The 16704-nt window shown below is 37.8% G+C and overlaps 3 protein-coding genes across 7 annotated transcripts; all 3 read left to right on the top strand.

The window, feature by feature from the left end:
* Positions 1–1146: 1146 nt before the first annotated feature.
* Positions 1147–4957, top strand: LOC104699699 (auxin response factor 18). 2 transcript variants are annotated; one of them, XM_010415039.2, is made up of 12 exons: positions 1147–1719; positions 1983–2098; positions 2196–2354; positions 2463–2615; positions 2701–2785; positions 2866–2956; positions 3044–3208; positions 3293–3406; positions 3492–3564; positions 3656–4144; positions 4231–4418; positions 4583–4957. In XM_010415039.2, the coding sequence occupies exons 1-12, from the start codon at positions 1674–1676 to the stop codon at positions 4692–4694; spliced, it is 1791 nt and encodes a 596-aa protein (XP_010413341.1). In that variant the 5' UTR covers positions 1147–1673; the 3' UTR covers positions 4695–4957. The 2 variants fall into 2 exon arrangements, with proteins under 2 accessions (XP_010413341.1, XP_087316406.1); XM_087460280.1 differs by having other exon boundaries at positions 1149–1689.
* Positions 4958–10505: 5548 nt separating this feature from the next.
* Positions 10506–11457, top strand: LOC104699698 (uncharacterized). The gene is made up of 2 exons (XM_019227321.2): positions 10506–11136; positions 11238–11457. The coding sequence occupies exons 1-2, from the start codon at positions 10621–10623 to the stop codon at positions 11280–11282; spliced, it is 561 nt and encodes a 186-aa protein (XP_019082866.1). The 5' UTR covers positions 10506–10620; the 3' UTR covers positions 11283–11457.
* A 2097-nt stretch (positions 11458–13554) lies between these two features.
* LOC104699697 (dof zinc finger protein DOF3.7) lies at positions 13555–15962 on the top strand. Of its 4 annotated transcripts, none has more exons than XM_010415038.3 (3): positions 13555–13878; positions 14556–15060; positions 15145–15962. In XM_010415038.3, exons 1-3 carry the CDS (start codon positions 13855–13857, stop codon positions 15504–15506), a joined length of 891 nt encoding a protein of 296 aa, XP_010413340.2. In that variant the 5' UTR covers positions 13555–13854; the 3' UTR covers positions 15507–15962. The 4 variants fall into 4 exon arrangements, with proteins under 4 accessions (XP_010413340.2, XP_010413339.2, XP_019082865.2 ...); XM_087460281.1 differs by lacking the exon at positions 13555–13878 and adding an exon at positions 14021–14256; XM_010415037.3 differs by having other exon boundaries at positions 14556–15962.
* Positions 15963–16704: the final 742 nt, after the last annotated feature.

The raw sequence follows: 16704 nt of genomic DNA, 5'->3' as shown, positions 1-16704 counted from the left end.
GGGGACCACTTTCTCGACACTTCGGCATGGCTTCTCTTCTTTTTTCTTCACTCTTTTCCTCCACTCTCATTTGAACCGCGCGTGTCTTCTATTCTATCTCTCTCTCTCTCTCATTAGTCATTCCCCGGCTGATTTGTATTTAACGTTACAAATTATCATGCTCTCTATGAAAATCCGTAATCATAATTTTTTATCGTTTTCATATAGTTTCGGTATTTTAATTTACTGTGTGAGAGCTTTATTATATAAGGCGCGTGAAAGAAGAAGAAGAAGAAAGAAAAGAAAAAGAGAGTAGAAAGATGAACACGCGCTTGAAGCTTGACTCTGGGGGCACGTGCTAACATAACTCACACGGCTCCCAAGACGCTCGTCCCATAAAGAGAAGTCATGGCTGTGGCCTGTGGCCTTGTGCGAGTGTGGGTCTAGCCATTGCTGTGGGGTCCTCTCCTAATTACCATCAATGGCACATTGTGTAATTTGACTCCATCCCTATATTAAAAAAAAAAAAAAAAATCTGGCTGGGGGTACAATAGAGAAGCCGACACGTTTGCCTGCCACGATCCAGGCATACGAACGAAGAAAAAAATAGACGATGTGGGTTAACGGCACCGTCAAGTCTTAACGGCAACGGTCTTAGTTTTACTTTACATGCATAAAGGCTTTGTGCTTCACGCGCTCTCGTGTAGGTATCGTAGGGGGGGGGTATAGACTTATTTAATTACATACAATCGTCATTATCGGACGGCTGAGATTGGCCCTCTCGGTTTTTTATGCACCGTACGTTCTATAGAAAACTAAAAAAGTATAAAATTTAACAACGGTTAAATTAAAATTAATATAGTTAATTATGGTTAAATTAATTTGAAGATTATAATTTACTGAAAACGTCGTGACTGACGACGATTCGTTTGCCTTTTTGTATATATACATTAAATTTTGTTTTTGGTAACAAAATCGAGTTTCCTTTTAAGCGGTGACATGATAAATAAAAAAAAGGTAACAAATTTAGAAAAATAGGGAGATTCAACTGAAGTTACTGTAGGGTGGAAATGACAGGTCTCCAGGATACTATTGTAGTATCTCTTCTCTACACACATATTTTTATTTTTATTTATATATATATATATAGAGAGAGAGAGAGAGAGTGTGTGAGAATATATATGATATACTATTGTGCATGATACCGTGAGACTTCTTCAAAAAAGGAAGCAGCTTTGGTTTGCTGCAGATCGGGGTTAGGTATGGAGAAGAAGAAGTAAGCAAAAAAAAAAAACGACGAGAAGTTTGTGATTGTTGAGGCAAAACAACACGGAATCTGAGAGAGAAGAGAGAGAGAGAGAGAGAGAGAGAGATCGGTTTCGTGGCTGAAGCAGAGAGAGTGAATAATTACGTTCCTCTCTCAATCAATACGGACATAACCGTCCGTTGTGTGTCCTTTGTTTTTATAAAGCAAATAAAGTTTTGCTTTTTTTTTTTTTTTTTTTTTTGTGTTGCTCCATTGATGGGTCTTTTCTTTCTTCTCTCTCGTGTTTCTTTCATGGGGTTTTAGTTAAAAGACTAGTGTTTACTGCGTGCCTCAAGGGTTTTTTTTTTTTTTTTTTTTGTTTTTTTAATTTCTGTTCTTCTTCTTCTTCTTCTTCTTCTTCTGCTCTCTCATCTGGGGTTCTTCTTCAATGGCGAGTGTTGAAGGTGATGATGATTTCAGAACTTCTTTGTCAAGTGAGTAAGAAGAGGCAGATGATACTTGAGAAAATTTTCAATTTTTTTTTGTTTATTTGAGTTTTAACGGTGGGGTTTTGCTCTATAGAATCAAAATCAGCTTCGTAAAAGTTTCAATTTTTCTCGGGAAACGAGCTTTAAAAGAAAAAGAAAATAAACCCACCTTCTTATCTCTATAAGCTTCAAAGTTTACATTTTTTTTGTTGGTTTTGTTAATGGTTTTGCCGCGGAAATGTGACTGGTTAGGGTTTGTTTGATGTTAGGGTCTTATCAGGATCAACTATACACAGAGCTATGGAAAGCTTGTGCAGGTCCATTAGTTGAAGTTCCTCGTGCTGAAGAACGAGTTTTCTACTTCCCTCAGGGTCACATGGAACAAGTAATTTAACTGACCCCACAAAATTTCATCTCTTTTTTTACTTCCAATTTTGTTTTTTTACATCTCTCTTTACTAAATTTTGGGTTTCTTTTTGCAGCTTGTGGCTTCTACTAATCAGGGAATCAAATCAGAAGAAATACCTAAATTTAATCTTCCTCCAAAAAAGATACTTTGTCGAGTTCTTAATGTCACATTAAAGGCGGAGCATGAGACTGATGAAGTTTACGCTCAGATCACATTAAAACCAGAGGAACATGTAAGTTCTTCTTAACCCAAACCAAAAAGGAACAATTTTTACTTTCTTTTTTTTTTTTTTTTGGGTGGGATTAGTATTGATTGACTCAGTTTGTTGGGTTATTTGCAGCAAATTGAACCCACAAGTCTTGATCCACCTCTGGTTGAACCAGCTAAGCAAATGTTCCATTCGTTTGTTAAGATTTTAACGGCTTCAGATACAAGCACTCATGGTGGATTCTCTGTTCTTCGTAAACACGCCACTGAATGCTTGCCTGCCTTGGTAAAATATTATTCTTGCTTGTAAAAGTCCTCTCAATTTTAAAGAATCTTTGGTTTGATTTCTCACTCCAATTTACACTGTTTAGGATATGACTCAAGCTACTCCTACTCAAGAACTTGTGACTAGAGATCTTCATGGCTTTGAGTGGAGGTTTAAGCATATTTTCAGAGGTATTCAAACTAATCTTTAGTATTTTTTGTTTAAAGCTGTGTTTGGAGTAAATGAGTCATGAGGGTTGTTTGGGGTTTAGGACAACCTAGGAGACATTTGCTTACAACGGGTTGGAGTACATTTGTATCCGCGAAAAGACTTGTAGCTGGAGATGCTTTTGTGTTCTTAAGGTACTTCTCAAACTGAATTTGAGTCTGAAACTTCACTGGTCATGTTTTTAGGCTCATGAATTTAAGATAATGCCTTTGTGCTTTTAGGGGTGAGAATGGAGATTTACGTGTTGGAGTGAGGCGATTAGCTCGACATCAAAGCACGATGCCTACTTCGGTTATCTCAAGTCAGAGCATGCATTTGGGAGTTCTTGCTACTGCTTCTCATGCTGTGGGTTCAAAAACAATGTTTGTTGTGTTTTACAAGCCTAGGTATATAATTTCCTTCGATCATTTTGCTTATTTACATAGATTGCTTAGGACTCGTTAGGTTCAAGAAAAGTTCTGTCTTTGCAGGATAAGCCAATTCATAGTTGGTGTGAACAAGTATTTGGAAGCTATAAAGCATGGATTTCCCCTTGGTACACGATTCAGAATGAGATTTGAAGGAGAAGAGTCTCCTGAGAAAATGTAAGAATTCATTTCCTGTAAGAATTCATTTCCTCTGATCAGTCTTTTCAGTGTTCTTTGATTCTGAAATCTGGAGCGTCTTCAGATTTACGGGTACGATTGTGGGAACTGGAGATCTATCTTCAGAGTGGCCAGCTTCTAAATGGAGGTCATTGCAGGTTCAGTTAACCATTCCACGTTGTTTCCCTTAACCGGTTTACTTATTTACATGATCTTTCTATAATAATGTTCTGTCTCCCTCTTTCTTAGGTGCAATGGGATGAGCCAACAACAGTTCAGAGACCAGACAAAGTCTCACCATGGGAGATAGAGCCTTTTTTGCCAACATCCCCAATTACAACCCCTGCTCAACAACCACAATCGAAATGCAAGAGGTCAAGACCCATCGAGCCATCGGTTATAACACCATCTCCACCTAGTTTCTTGTACAGCTTCCCTCAGAGCCAAGATCCTGCCAATACATCCCTTCAACTGTTTCAAGATCCATCACTTGAGAGAAGTTCAGGTGGTTACTCCTCAAACAACAGCTTCTTAGCCGAGACTCCGCCTCCTCCTCCTCCTCCAACGAATGGTTGCTATAGGTTGTTTGGATTTGATCTCACAAGCAATCCCACTGCTCCAATCCTTCCAGACAAACAACCAAACGATACTTGTGGAGCTGCCAAGTGTCAAGAACCCATCACTCCAACCTCAATGAACGAGCAGAAGAAGCAACAAACATCCAGAAGTCGAACTAAAGTAAATCATCTTTATCACTTTCAAAATCTCATAATAATAGAATTACAACAATGGTTTGAAAATCTGATTTTTCTATGATTGGAAAGGTGCAAATGCAAGGGATTGCGGTTGGCCGTGCGGTTGATTTAACGCTGTTGAAGTCATACGATGAATTGATAAAGGAGCTTGAGAGGATGTTTGAGATTCAAGGACAGCTTCGTCCTCGGGACAAATGGGTCGTTGTCTTCACAGATGATGAAGGTGATATGATGCTTGCTGGTGATGATCCATGGAAGTAAGTAAACCAGTTTCCTTGTTTAGCTCAAATCAACTAATGTGAAATAAACCGGAACTGGTTTAACATGTGATTAGTTAAATCCTTTTTCCTCTCTTACCTTACGACTTACGAGTTACGATGTATTATTGAGTGTTCTGTTTTGTGTATATGAAATTGTGCAGTGAGTTTTGCAAGATGGCCAAGAAGATATTTATATATTCCAGCGATGAAGTTAAGAAGATGACAACAAAACGGAAGCTTTCTTCGTCGTTAGAGGGTTTAGATGTTAATTAAGGTTTAATCCGGCGACGTCGTTTTAGTACGTAAGGTTCCATAGAGTCTGTGTATATAAAGTTTTTTTTTCTTCATGTCAATTTTTTAGGTTGGCAATTTAAATATTTCGGTTTTGGGACAGTGGTTGATGGGTCGGTTCACATCTTTATGTACTTTGTTGTGTTCCATAACCATTCAATTTTCAAAACCAAGTATGTATATCAATTAGTTATGGGTTCGAAGATTCTAGTAATCAAATTAATTAAGGTAAGATTCTTTATGTACTTTGTTGTGTTCCGATACGAGATACTATCGAGATGTCGGCCAACGGTAAGCGGCTTAGAGTTGAGAAGGAGATGATGGGTCGTGAAGGTGGATTTTCGGTGGATGGAGAGAGTTTGGATATGTCTGTTGACTCTGGCTTGGTGGGTCCAGCTTGGTGGGTCCGAGTATGGGTGATGGTTCGATTGAGCCGGAAGTGGAAGCGGTTTTGGGGACTGATGGGGTTGCGTCACAGAAGGTTCTTTCAGTAGAAGCGTCTGGTGATCCGGTCGCGTAACAGTTATCCCCGGTGGTTTGAGTTTTATTGATTGTAGTCAAGATGAATTGCTTGCTCTGGAACTGTCGGGGGGGGGGGGGGGGCGAATAAACCCACTTTTCGAAGATCAATTCGTTATATTTTGAAACGATTCCCTACAAACATTATGGCTTTATTTGAGACTCATGCGGGTGGAAATAGAGCTGACCAGATATGTCAAAAATTGGGGTTTGCGAACTCGTTTAGAGTCGATGTTGTAGGACAGAGTGGGGGATTGTGGTTGTTGTGGAGATCGGACATTGGTAGTGTGGAGATTGTTGAATCGTCCGAGCAGTTTATTCATGCAAAGATTGTGAATGGGGTAGCGGTGTTGCAGCTTATAGTCGTCTATGCAGCTCCTACTGTTACTAGACGGAGTGGTCTCTGGGCAAAGTTGACGGAGGTCATTCATGGCATCTCTGGTCCGCTGTTAATTGGTGGGGACTTCAACATTATTGTCCGTGTGGATGAGCGTACTGGGGGGAATGGTCGTCTCTGCGGATTCATTGGCGTTTGGAAAATGGATCAACGACCTGTCTTTGATTGATCTTGGTTTTCAAGGTAACCAGTTTACATGGAAGAGAGGCAAGGTTGAGTCGAATTTTGTTGCTAAAAGATTGGATCGGGTCCTGTGTTGTGCTCAGACTCGATTACAGTGGCAGGAAGCTATAGTGAAGCATCTTCCTTTTCTATCTTCTGACCACGCACCCTTGTACGTTCAACTTTCACTGGAACCAAAAGGGGATCCAAGGCGACGGTCATTTCGGTTTGAAGCAGCTTGGTTGAAGCAAGATAGTTTTAATGATTTGGTATCAACTTCTTGGAAGAGGGAGTTAAAGACACATGAGGCGTTGATGGAGCTACGTTTGATTTTACGTAAATGGAACAAGGAGGTCTTCGGTGATGTTCAGCGCCGGAAAGCGCAGCTAGTGGAGGAGATTCAAGCTGTTCAGGACTTATTGGATGTTTCTCAAACGGATGCTCTGTTACGAAAGGAAGAGGATTTGGTTAAAGAGTTTGATGTTTTACTTGAACAAGAGGAGGTCTTATGGTTTCAGAAGTCTCGAGAAAAATGGATTGTCCTAGGAGATAGGAACACCAGTTTCTTCTAGACTTCCACAATTATACGACGGAGAAGAAACCGCATTGAATGTTTAAAGAATGATGTGAGTATTTGGGTGTCGGATTCTCATGAGTTAGAAATTCTGGCAATCGAGTATTACCGCAGGCTGTATTCGATGGAAGATGTGGAAGCGGTAGTTGATAGGCTTCCACGTGAAAGTTTTATGAGGCTTACACAGGCAGAATGTTTCCTTTTGAGTAAGCCGTTTACTGCGGAAGAGATAGAGAATGCAATACGCAAGATGGGGAGTTTTAAAGCTCCGGGACCAGATGGATACCAACCAATCTTTTATCAGCAGTGTTGGGATGTGGTTGATGACTTTGTGGTAAGGTTTGTGCTTGAGTTTTTTGAAACTGGTGTTTTACCGCCTAATACAAATGATGCTCTGTTGGTGTTGATCGCGAAGGTGTTGAAGCCGGAACGGATTAGTCAATTCAGACCAATTAGTCTGTGTAATGTCTTGTTTAAGACTATCACTAAGACTTTGGTAGAACGGCTGAAGGATATGATCTCTAAGCTTATAGGTCCTGCTCAAGCTAGCTTTATCCCAGGCCGGCTGTCTATTCTATGAGACGCAAGAAGGGAAGAAAGGGATGGATGCTTTTGAAACTTGATCTGGAGAAGGCCTATGACAGAATTCGGTGGGACTTCTTGGAGGATACGCTTCTAGCAGCAGGGTTTACAGAGACTTGGGTTCGATTACAGTGTGTATCCGGACCATCTATGAGCCTTTTATGGAATGGGGAGAAGACTGGGCCCTTTACTCCGCAGCGAGGACTGCGTCAGGGGGATCCGCTGTCACCCTATTTATTTGTTCTTTGCATGGAAAGGTTGTGTCAGATGATTGATCTTTCGGTTGTGAATAAGAGATGGAAACCAATCCGTTTGTCGAGAGGTGGACCGCAACTCTCTCATATTTGTTTTGCTGATGACCTCATTCTGTTTGCAGAGGCGTCAGTAATACAAATAAGAGTGATTTGTGGCGTGTTGGAAGCTTTTTGTTCAGCCTCGGGACAAAAGGTAAGCTTCGAGAAGTCGAAAATCTTTTACTCAAACAATGTGTCTACTGAGTTGGGGAGATTGATCAGTGTAGAGAGTGGTATTCAGTCTACTCGAGACTTGGGTAAATATTTGGGTATGCCAATACTTCACAAGCGTATGAACAAAGAGACGTTCAATTCAGTTCTGGAAAGAGTTTCATCAAAACTAGCTGGGTGTAAGGGTAGAGTGCTCAGTTTTGCAGGTCGTTTGACATTGACGAAAGCAGTCTTATCTTCTATACCTGTTCACTCCATGTCAACTATAATCCTGCCCCAGTCTGTTCTCGCAGCCTTGGATAAAACTTCACGATCTCTCTTGTGGGGTAGTACACCAGAAAAGCGGAAGCAGCATTTAGTTGCTTGGGATACGGTATGTTTACCTAAAGCAGAAGGTTGTTTGGGTATTCGAGCGGCTAAGACCATGAATACAGCTCTTATTGCAAAGATTGGTTGGAGACTACTTAATGACAGAGACAAACTTTGGGCTAAAGTGGTGATCAGTAAGTATAAAGTGGGTTATTTTCAGGATACGTCGTGGTCTGCAGTGAAGAGTAATTGGTCCTCAACATGGAGGAGCGTAGGGGTTGGCTTCAGAGCGGTGGTTCTAACTGGTCATAGTTAGGTGATTGGTGATGGGCGTACTATCAAGTTCTGGACAGATAAATGGTTCTCACGGGATAATATGGCTGATAATTGTATAGGTGAGTTGGGACCTAATCATGAGTCAGGACTGGTTCGAGATTTCTGGATCGATGGTAGGGGTTGGGATATGGATCGGATTGCACCGCATTTACCGGTACATATGAGGGAGGAGTTAATGTCTGTAGTTGTTGATAACTTCACTGGGGCGACAGATAGATTATCATGGGGAAGGACCAATGATGGGGTCTTTACAGTAAGGTCGGCTTATGAGATGCTCATTCAGAATGGGATTCCACGACCAGACATGTCTGCGTTCTTCACACGAGTTTGGAGAATTGTTGTTCCGGAACGTGTACGCGTTTTCCTCTGGTTTGTAGGGCATCAAGTGTTAATGGTGAATGCTGAAAGACATAGACGCCACATATGTGACCCTGATGTCTGTACGGTATGTAAGGGTGGAGTGGAGACTATCCTACATGTTTTGCGCGATTGCCCTGCCATGTTAGGTGTTTGGATGCGGCTTGTCCCGAGGCAGAGGAGGGGTGAGTTTTTTTGTCAAACCTTGTTGGAATGGATATATGCGAATTTGAATGGGGCGGGGACCAAGGATGGTTTACAATGGTCAATAACTTTTGCTATGACTGTTTGGTGGGGCTGGAAGTGGCGGTGTATGAATGTTTTTGGTGAAACAGGTAAATGCAGGGATAGAGTCCAATTCCTGAAAGATCTATCTCGGGAGGTGGTGAATGCTAATCGTTCTTGTGCATAAGGGAGAGTGAGGATAGCTAGAGTGGAGCGCATGGTTTGTTGGCGATTCCCGGAACCCGGTTGGTTGAAAGTAAACACGGATGACGCTTCTCGTGGGAATCCTGGTCCAGCTACTGCAGGAGGTGTCTTGCGTGATGAAGCAGGTGCTTGGAGGGGTGGATTTTCGCTTAATATTGGACGGTGCTCGGCTCCCTTAGCTGAATTGTGGGGTGTGTACTATGGTTTGTACCTGGCTTGGGAGCAGCGAGCGGATCGGGTAGAATTGGAGCTGGATTCAGAGATGGTGGTGGGGTTTCTTAAGACATGGATAAGCAGGTATCATCCGCTGTCTTTCTTGGTACGGATGTGCCATGGCTTTATCTCAAAGGACTGGAATGTCCGGATTTCTCATGTGTATAGAGAAGCTAATTGTCCTGCCGATGGATTAGCAAGCTATGCGTTTTCTTTTCCTTTAGGTTTTCATAATTTTGTTTCAGCTCCGGCTTTTATTATTCCTCTGTTGGACGTTGATCTTCGTGGTCTTTCACGACCTCAGAGAGTTTGTTTGTAATTTTTCTATTTTAAGTTTTAAATAAATCACGGGGGGCTGTTGCCACCCGGTCTTCTACCAAAAAAACAACATTAGAAATATAAACTCGCTTAAACTGAAAACGTGGGAATCAATTACAGAGAAATATATTAAAAATAAACAGTTGCAAAACTAAATATTAAATGTCATTAATGCTTCTACACCAGGAGGTCTGGGGTTCGAGTCCCGGATAATACAATTTATTAATGGTGCAAATTAATGGAGGCAAATTTACAGACGATCTCCGCGCAATTATCGCCCATCATAGAGAAGGGAGGTCACCCGAATTGCCCATGGGATAAAAAAGAAAAAACTAAATATTAAATTTTATTTATTGTTCATATGAGGAAGCACCATATCGTCCTCTATCAAGTTCTTCGTGTGGTCTAACTTCAAATTTCCAACCTTATTATAATTGTAGCGGATTTTTCTTTAACAAAATGCAGATTTCGAAAGAAATCAATTTTATTTTTAGTTTGATTAAAACCATATATGAAATATAATTAATAATACTTTGGTTAATAATTGTCTATATCTTCGTTTAATTTGGATTTGACTTATGAAGAAAAAAAACCAATACAAATTTGTCAAACTTAAGTGTTTTTTTTGTTAAGCAACACTTAAATTTGTCAAAGTTAAGTGTTGATGTAATGGTTTTGTACTTATGTACTACTGATAGATTATTGTAGACTATGGAGCAACTGTTTTACTTGCTCAGAACAATAAAACCTTGGAGCTAGCGTCTACAAAACATTTCAACTTAACTGAGGAAAAAAAAAATCAGTCAAAATAAAACATGTAAAAAAAACACTCGTACTCAAATAATATTATACGAGATACAAATATTATATTCCCTTAAGATACAATCAAACAAAACTAATAATCGTTATACATTAAAAACTAATAGGTGCCGTGACAGAAAACAAAATTAAATAAGGTGTTGTAGTTGTATTTGTAGTTGTATATATATCATACTATATATGCGAATTTATTCTGACTAATTTTCCCCAACAACAATAAGGCTATGGTTTGACTTTCAGTTCGAGCAATGGTTGTATAGTAGTCTCTAGTCGACAAATACTGAAATATCGAGCGTTGGATGTTCAATGACAATTACATACATTTAATCCTTTGTCTTCTTTTTAAATCTTCTTACGAATCATAAAGCAGAAAATAAAGAACGATATATATGGCGAAAACCCCAAAAAAAGATCAGCAAGGACGACGATATGGGCATTGACGAAGAGAATAAGGAGGCGATGATGATGATCACATCTAAACTTCAACATGTCTTAGCCGCGAAATCGAGAAGGCTACAGTTCATGTCATCACCATTAGTAAAAAACCACGTATCACCGTCGTCATCACACTTGTCGTCGTCGTCTCCGAACACTGATGACTCATTCTCTCGAGCTTCGGTTCCTTTCTCGTGGGAAGAAGAACCTGGCAAGCCTAAACACCGTATTCTTCATCCTTCTTACTCCAAGTGTCTTGATCTGCCTCCGAGAATGCTCCTTCCTGGTGACTTTGCCAAAATGCACCTGACAGAGAAACATCGTCGCCGTCTCGCGGGATGGAAACGGTGGTTCCGGTTGAAGAAAGAGAGGGATGGTGAAGGTCATGTGGCCGGAAAGAGTAGATTTGTCTATCAATCGGATGATGAAGATGAAGATGATATGAAGACGTACACAAGAACAACTGGAGGTCTCGACTGTTTCTCTTACGTCACTAGTTGTTACTTCTGGGTAAAATAACCTTTTATATATATATATTTCATTCAGTCTAATGTTGCCCTGTCTTGTCTTAGAAGAAACCATAGATTCCATATGTGTTGTTTGTTTTGCAGGAAGTTCCATGGAAGAACAATAAGCTACAAAAATATTGCTTTTGAGTTTTGAGAGACGTGTTTTACTTTTTATAAATACCAGTGGTTAAGAATATTAACACAGTACGTCGTCTTTATATACTTGTACCAAATACTATCGAGTTATGGGCTTTTATGGGCCTAATGTAATTCCACGAAATCATAATGTAGTTATCGAATAAAACGAATTACTTCCATATTCTATGGTGATCGGAGCTGGATTCAATTGTATAAAATTTTAATTATAATATATCTCACATGGAAGATAGGATGTTGCTAAAAAAGTAATGTGGGGCATATATACATATAATGGAGAAATTAGTGGCTAGGATGCGGTGTTACTTCCATATGCGATAATCATTACATCAAATGGTCCTACAAATTATTTCTTTTGTATAAAGAGCTATTTCGAAATCTGATGGCTAAAATTTTCAAACCAACTGTTTGTGTTTTCATTCGTGTATACACATTTTGTCAGTTTTTTTAAACAAAAAGCAATTTCACAACTGTTGAGTGAATTCTTTGTTTGAGCCTTTGAGGAAGCTGTTCCCTGTTGGAGGTTTAACCGGTTCAATTTCGTTGATTCCTTTATTCCAAATCTAATTAGTTGGTGGGATTCTTGACCAAAAAAATTATATGTGGTTAAACCCAATTAAATTAATGGGCCATATATTAGAAAGGCCGGAGAATGGATCAACGGAAGCTTCTTCTAGGTGATTTGGTAGAGAACACGTGGACCGTGGTAGGTCGTTCAAGACTGAAGAAAACGGCAGACAAGGTAAAGCTAGAATAACAAAACGACACGAGAAGTGGAGATGATAGATTGGGTAGGAAAACACAGTTGTCAACATATTAAAAAAAACAGTCTCTTAGATTTCAAAAAAGCTAATCACGCCCCAAAACTGGGTTCCACCATCATCCTTTTTGTCGCTTCCTGTCGGTCCTCTTCCTAATTGTTTTCCAACCCCTCATCTTTTGACTATATACATAAATAACCGTTTAACTTTCTTTTGTTAATATTAGACCAAAAAAAATTCTAGAACTGTATCGATGTGAAAATTAGTTATATTATAGCCCATGAAATTTGTTTTTGGTAAAATATCCCGTTAAATTTGTGAGGCTTAAGTAAAAGGTACTGTTTAATTAAATTCCTCAACGGTCATCTGATTACATGAATGTGATTTTAATCATTCTTAGTACGTAAAGGAAGTTGCACGTTGGGTAATTAACGTTTTAATAACACGTGATTTTAATATCTTAAGGATGATTACCATTTATAAACGAAAAAGCTATATATATAACATAATATAAGTCGTGCAGTATTGTTTGTTTGAAAAGTTTCTTTGGTTTCTTATAATTGGCCTCGATTTTCAGTTTATGTGCTTTTACAAAGTTTTTATTTTAGTTATCTGATTAACGCGACATGTGTTGTGTAGCTTTGCCTATTTAAGAATAAAATCATATTAACTTTATGAAGCCATGTGTGGTGTAATGTGTATAGTGGTCCTTTCACGAAAAAAAAAAGCAGATCACAATTCAAATAAAGGGTGAAATTTTGGTGTACCTTTTTCTTCGTCGAAACAACATAACTAAAATAAGAGAAAGCATTATTTGCGTCCGAAGAATACTCCATATTCCTGTAAATACAGTCAACATATATTGTACTTTATATAAAGTTAGAAATTTTTAAAAATCATGTTTTATCGACCATATTAAGTCACAACTTTATCATAAATTAATCAGTAATTAGAATTTCTAAGTTCGCCACCGAATTTCGTAACCTAATCTACCGTAATAGATAAAATATACGGAATTATGAGATCTATGTAAGGATCTTGAAATTGCCAAGGTAATAATATATATCGACGGATCGTAACCCAACATATAATATTAATTACAAAATGGGTGGGCGGGAATAGTATACAACTCATAATTCCACTCACATTTTGTATTATTATGATATGAAAATTAATCAACATGCATAAAATAATACTATATTCATCTGTATATTATCGTATTAAAGATTTACAGTATCATCTTTGAAAACATAATTACACATGGTTTAGTGACAGAATTCAGTCCCAAATCATGAAATGATGACAAGTGATTCAAACAAATTTTAAACACCACGATCACGATGCGTATAACACTGTAATAATTACTCTATACTGAAGAAGATAAAATCACTAGTTTATATATTAAGCCAACCAATTTGTTAAATAGAGCAATCAATATTTTAGCCAGATATTTTTTTTCCTTTAAAAATATAGTATAAAAGAGGGACCAGAAAAGAACCAGAGAGGGAGGCCATGAGACATTATTATCACTAGTCAAAAACAACAAACCCTCCTTTTGCATTTTTTCATGTAAATTATTATTATATTTCAACTTTGCAGGTTTCTTCTCTTCTTCTTCTTCATCTTGGTTGCTTTCTTTCATCATCCATAAAGTGAAAGCTAACGCATAGAGCCATATCGTCCCAAAAAAAGCAAAAGTCCAAAAGAAAAACTCTCTCCAAAAACATTCTCTCTTTGTTCTTTACTAGCTCTTTAGTTTCTCTTTTCTCTCTCTCTCTCTGCCTTTCTCTTTGTCGAAGCTCATGGATGCTACGAAGTGGACGCAGGTACGTAAAAAGGATCTCTCTTAATTGCTATATCTGTTTGTTTCTTCTCTCTCTCTATCTCTCTAGCTATCTCTCTATCTCTCTCTTTATATCTCTACTCACATATACATATATACATGTTTGTGTATGCATGTATATGTATGAAGCAAGTTTTTGTTATGATGCATCTTGTGGTTTTTATATATACAGTCTTATATCTAGATCATATGTCTATATATGATGGGTTTGAATTTGGACTTTTACATATGAAAAATGCATGGGGAATTTTCCGTTTGAGATTTTCCAAGTTCTCGAATGGAGTTAAGGGACTTTTGTTCTTTATAAGTCACCTTTTCATGTGATTAATTTTTTAAATTCTGATAACTTATGGATAAAAAGGTATGATTTGTTAGTTACCTTTTGTTCTTGGTGCTCTGGTCATAACAATTTTTCTTAAATTGTAATTTAATTAGTCTCCTTTTTCTTGAATTATCTTTTCTTTTTAACGTGCCAATTATTTAACCTTTTAAAAACCTAGTATATGTATATATATATATATATATGTATATTTATGTTCGTTTGAGTATATTATTGCTTCAATTTAATTGATCTCATGGAGAGATTCAAAACTCCGTTTTGCTTGTGGTCTATAGTTTTGGCATGGTTAGTGATTATTTAAAGTCTATCTTAATTTTTAGGGGTTTCAAGAAATGATAAACGTAAAACCAATGGAGCAAATGATTTCTAACGTCAGCAACAACAACACATCGCAGCAACAGCCAACATTCATCGCCACTAACACAAGGCCAAACGCCACCGCATCCAACGGTGGTTCCGGGGGAAATAACAACAGCACGGCCACGACGATGGAAACTAGAAAGGCGAGGCCACAAGAGAAAGTAAACTGTCCGAGATGCAACTCAACTAACACAAAGTTCTGTTATTACAACAACTACAGTCTCACGCAACCAAGATACTTCTGTAAAGGTTGTCGAAGGTATTGGACCGAAGGTGGCTCTCTCCGTAACGTCCCTGTCGGAGGTAGCTCAAGAAAAAACAAGAGATCCTCAACACATTTAGCTTCAGCTTCCAATCCCAAGCTTCCAGATCTAAACCCACCGATTCTTTTCTCAAGCCAGATCCCTAATAAGTCAAAAGATCTCAGCTTGCTATCTTTCCCGGTCATGCAAGATCATCATCATGGTATGTCTCATTTTCTTCAAATGCCCAAGTTAGAGAACAACAATACTTCATCCTCAATCTATGCTTCATCATCTCCTGTCTCAGCTCTCGAGCTTCTAAGATCTAATGGAGTCTCTTCAAGAGGCATGAACACGTTCTTGCCTGGTCAAATGATGGATTCGAACTCAGTCCTTTACTCATCTTTAGGGTTTCCAACAATGCCTGATTACAAACAGAGTAATAATAACCTTTCATTCTCCATTGATCATCATCAAGGGATTGGACATAACACCATCAACAATAACCAAAGAGCTCAAGATAATAATGATGATATGAATGGAGCAAGTAGGATTTTGTTCCCGTTTCCAGACATGAAAGAGCTTTCGAGCACAACCCAAGAGAAGGGTCATGGTAATAATACATATTGGAGTGGGATGTTCAGTAATACAGGAGGATCTTCGTGGTGAAAAAAAAAGGGTTAAAAAGAGATCTTGAACTTATTAGCTTTCTTTCTCTTTTTTTTACTTTTTTTACCTCCTTTTTTAATTATATTTTTTACTTTGATGATCTTTTGTTTTTTCTCACATGGGGTACTTTAGTTAAAGTTGTCAGAACTTAGTTTACAGATTGTCTTTTTATTCCTTTTTTCTGGGGTTTTTCCTTTTCTTTTGTTTGTTTAATCAGTCTTAAAAAAAAAAATAGTATGTCATAATTGGGTTGATGGTAATTTATATTTTTAGTAATCATATAGGGTCTACGTTCATGAGGAGTGCCAAGGGATATATGAGTAGGGTAGAAGAATAAGTGAATACGAGGGCTTCGTGTGTAATCAGTGAAATCTGTATTCATCATTTCTTCTATTTAATTTCGAGAAGTATTTGTGTAAACATATTCCGATCTATATATATTTTAAATTGTGTCAACCTAAAATTTTATAGTACATTTTCTCCTTGAGTATATTCTGTATTTGCAGCTTTAGACTTTTATATATTGACTATCCAGTGTTATCACTTGTCACTGTGAGTAACGATCTATATATTACATATCACCGTTAAGAATTGAATTGTTATTACACAGGTTATAAACGGTATTAGTGGAGTCTGACAGAAACAAAAATTATGGTAGTATAGTTTAATGTTGATACCGACGGGCGACGGATTTCAAAATTAGATAACTAACAGATGAATTACAAATTATATGATGGTGTAATACAAATAAGCACACTCATTTATCCCTACATTAATTCAGAAACTTATCTAGTTTGTTATCCAGATTAATATTCTACGCAATTGAAACACACTTCATGTTTAAAACAGCACGGAACACTAAAATAAAATCCCTACAACGAAAATCAAAATATACTTAATTAACAAACTAATGTAGTTTATCAAACGTGCCAAATCTGTCAAAATATGAAATAAAAAAAAATCTATAGAAAGATGTGTATTCTTTATTTTCGCCAATAATTTTTACTTTTCTTTGTCAATTAGTAATTAATTAGAAATTAAACCATTTTCAGCCTAAAACTTATAGATGTCATATTATATATGCTGATAAAAATAAAGATGATCGGAATCATTATCCACGAATAGTCATGATTATCAAATCCCAAAGCATCGCATTTTGGGGACACTTAATATAAATATACTTTATAGAGCTCCTTAG

The sequence above is a fragment of the Camelina sativa genome, chromosome 7 (assembly GCF_030686135.1).
Source record: "Camelina sativa cultivar CO46 ecotype springtype chromosome 7, ASM3068613v1".
NCBI classification, from domain to species: Eukaryota; Viridiplantae; Streptophyta; class Magnoliopsida; order Brassicales; family Brassicaceae; genus Camelina; species Camelina sativa.
This window is presented reverse-complemented; position numbering and strand designations above follow the sequence as displayed.

What these genes read in the sequence shown, in the direction of transcription:
- LOC104699698 (XM_019227321.2), top strand. Translation starts at nt 10,621, where the DNA reads ATGGGCATTGACGAAGAGAATAAGGAGGCGATGATGATGATCACATCT. An exon ending in TCACTAGTTGTTACTTCTGG is followed by an intron (nt 11,137 to 11,237) that starts GTAAAATAACCT and finishes TTTGTTTTGCAG; the next exon opens with GAAGTTCCATGGAAGAACAA.
- LOC104699697 (XM_010415037.3), top strand. Translation starts at nt 13,855, where the DNA reads ATGGATGCTACGAAGTGGACGCAG. An exon ending in ATGCTACGAAGTGGACGCAG is followed by an intron (nt 13,879 to 14,555) that starts GTACGTAAAAAG and finishes CTTAATTTTTAG; the next exon opens with GGGTTTCAAGAAATGATAAA.
- LOC104699699 (XM_010415039.2), top strand. Translation starts at nt 1,674, where the DNA reads ATGGCGAGTGTTGAAGGTGATGATGATTTCAGAACTTCTTTGTCAA. An exon ending in TTTCAGAACTTCTTTGTCAA is followed by an intron (nt 1,720 to 1,982) that starts GTGAGTAAGAAG and finishes GTTTGATGTTAG; the next exon opens with GGTCTTATCAGGATCAACTA. An exon ending in GTTGTGTTTTACAAGCCTAG is followed by an intron (nt 3,209 to 3,292) that starts GTATATAATTTC and finishes CTGTCTTTGCAG; the next exon opens with GATAAGCCAATTCATAGTTG.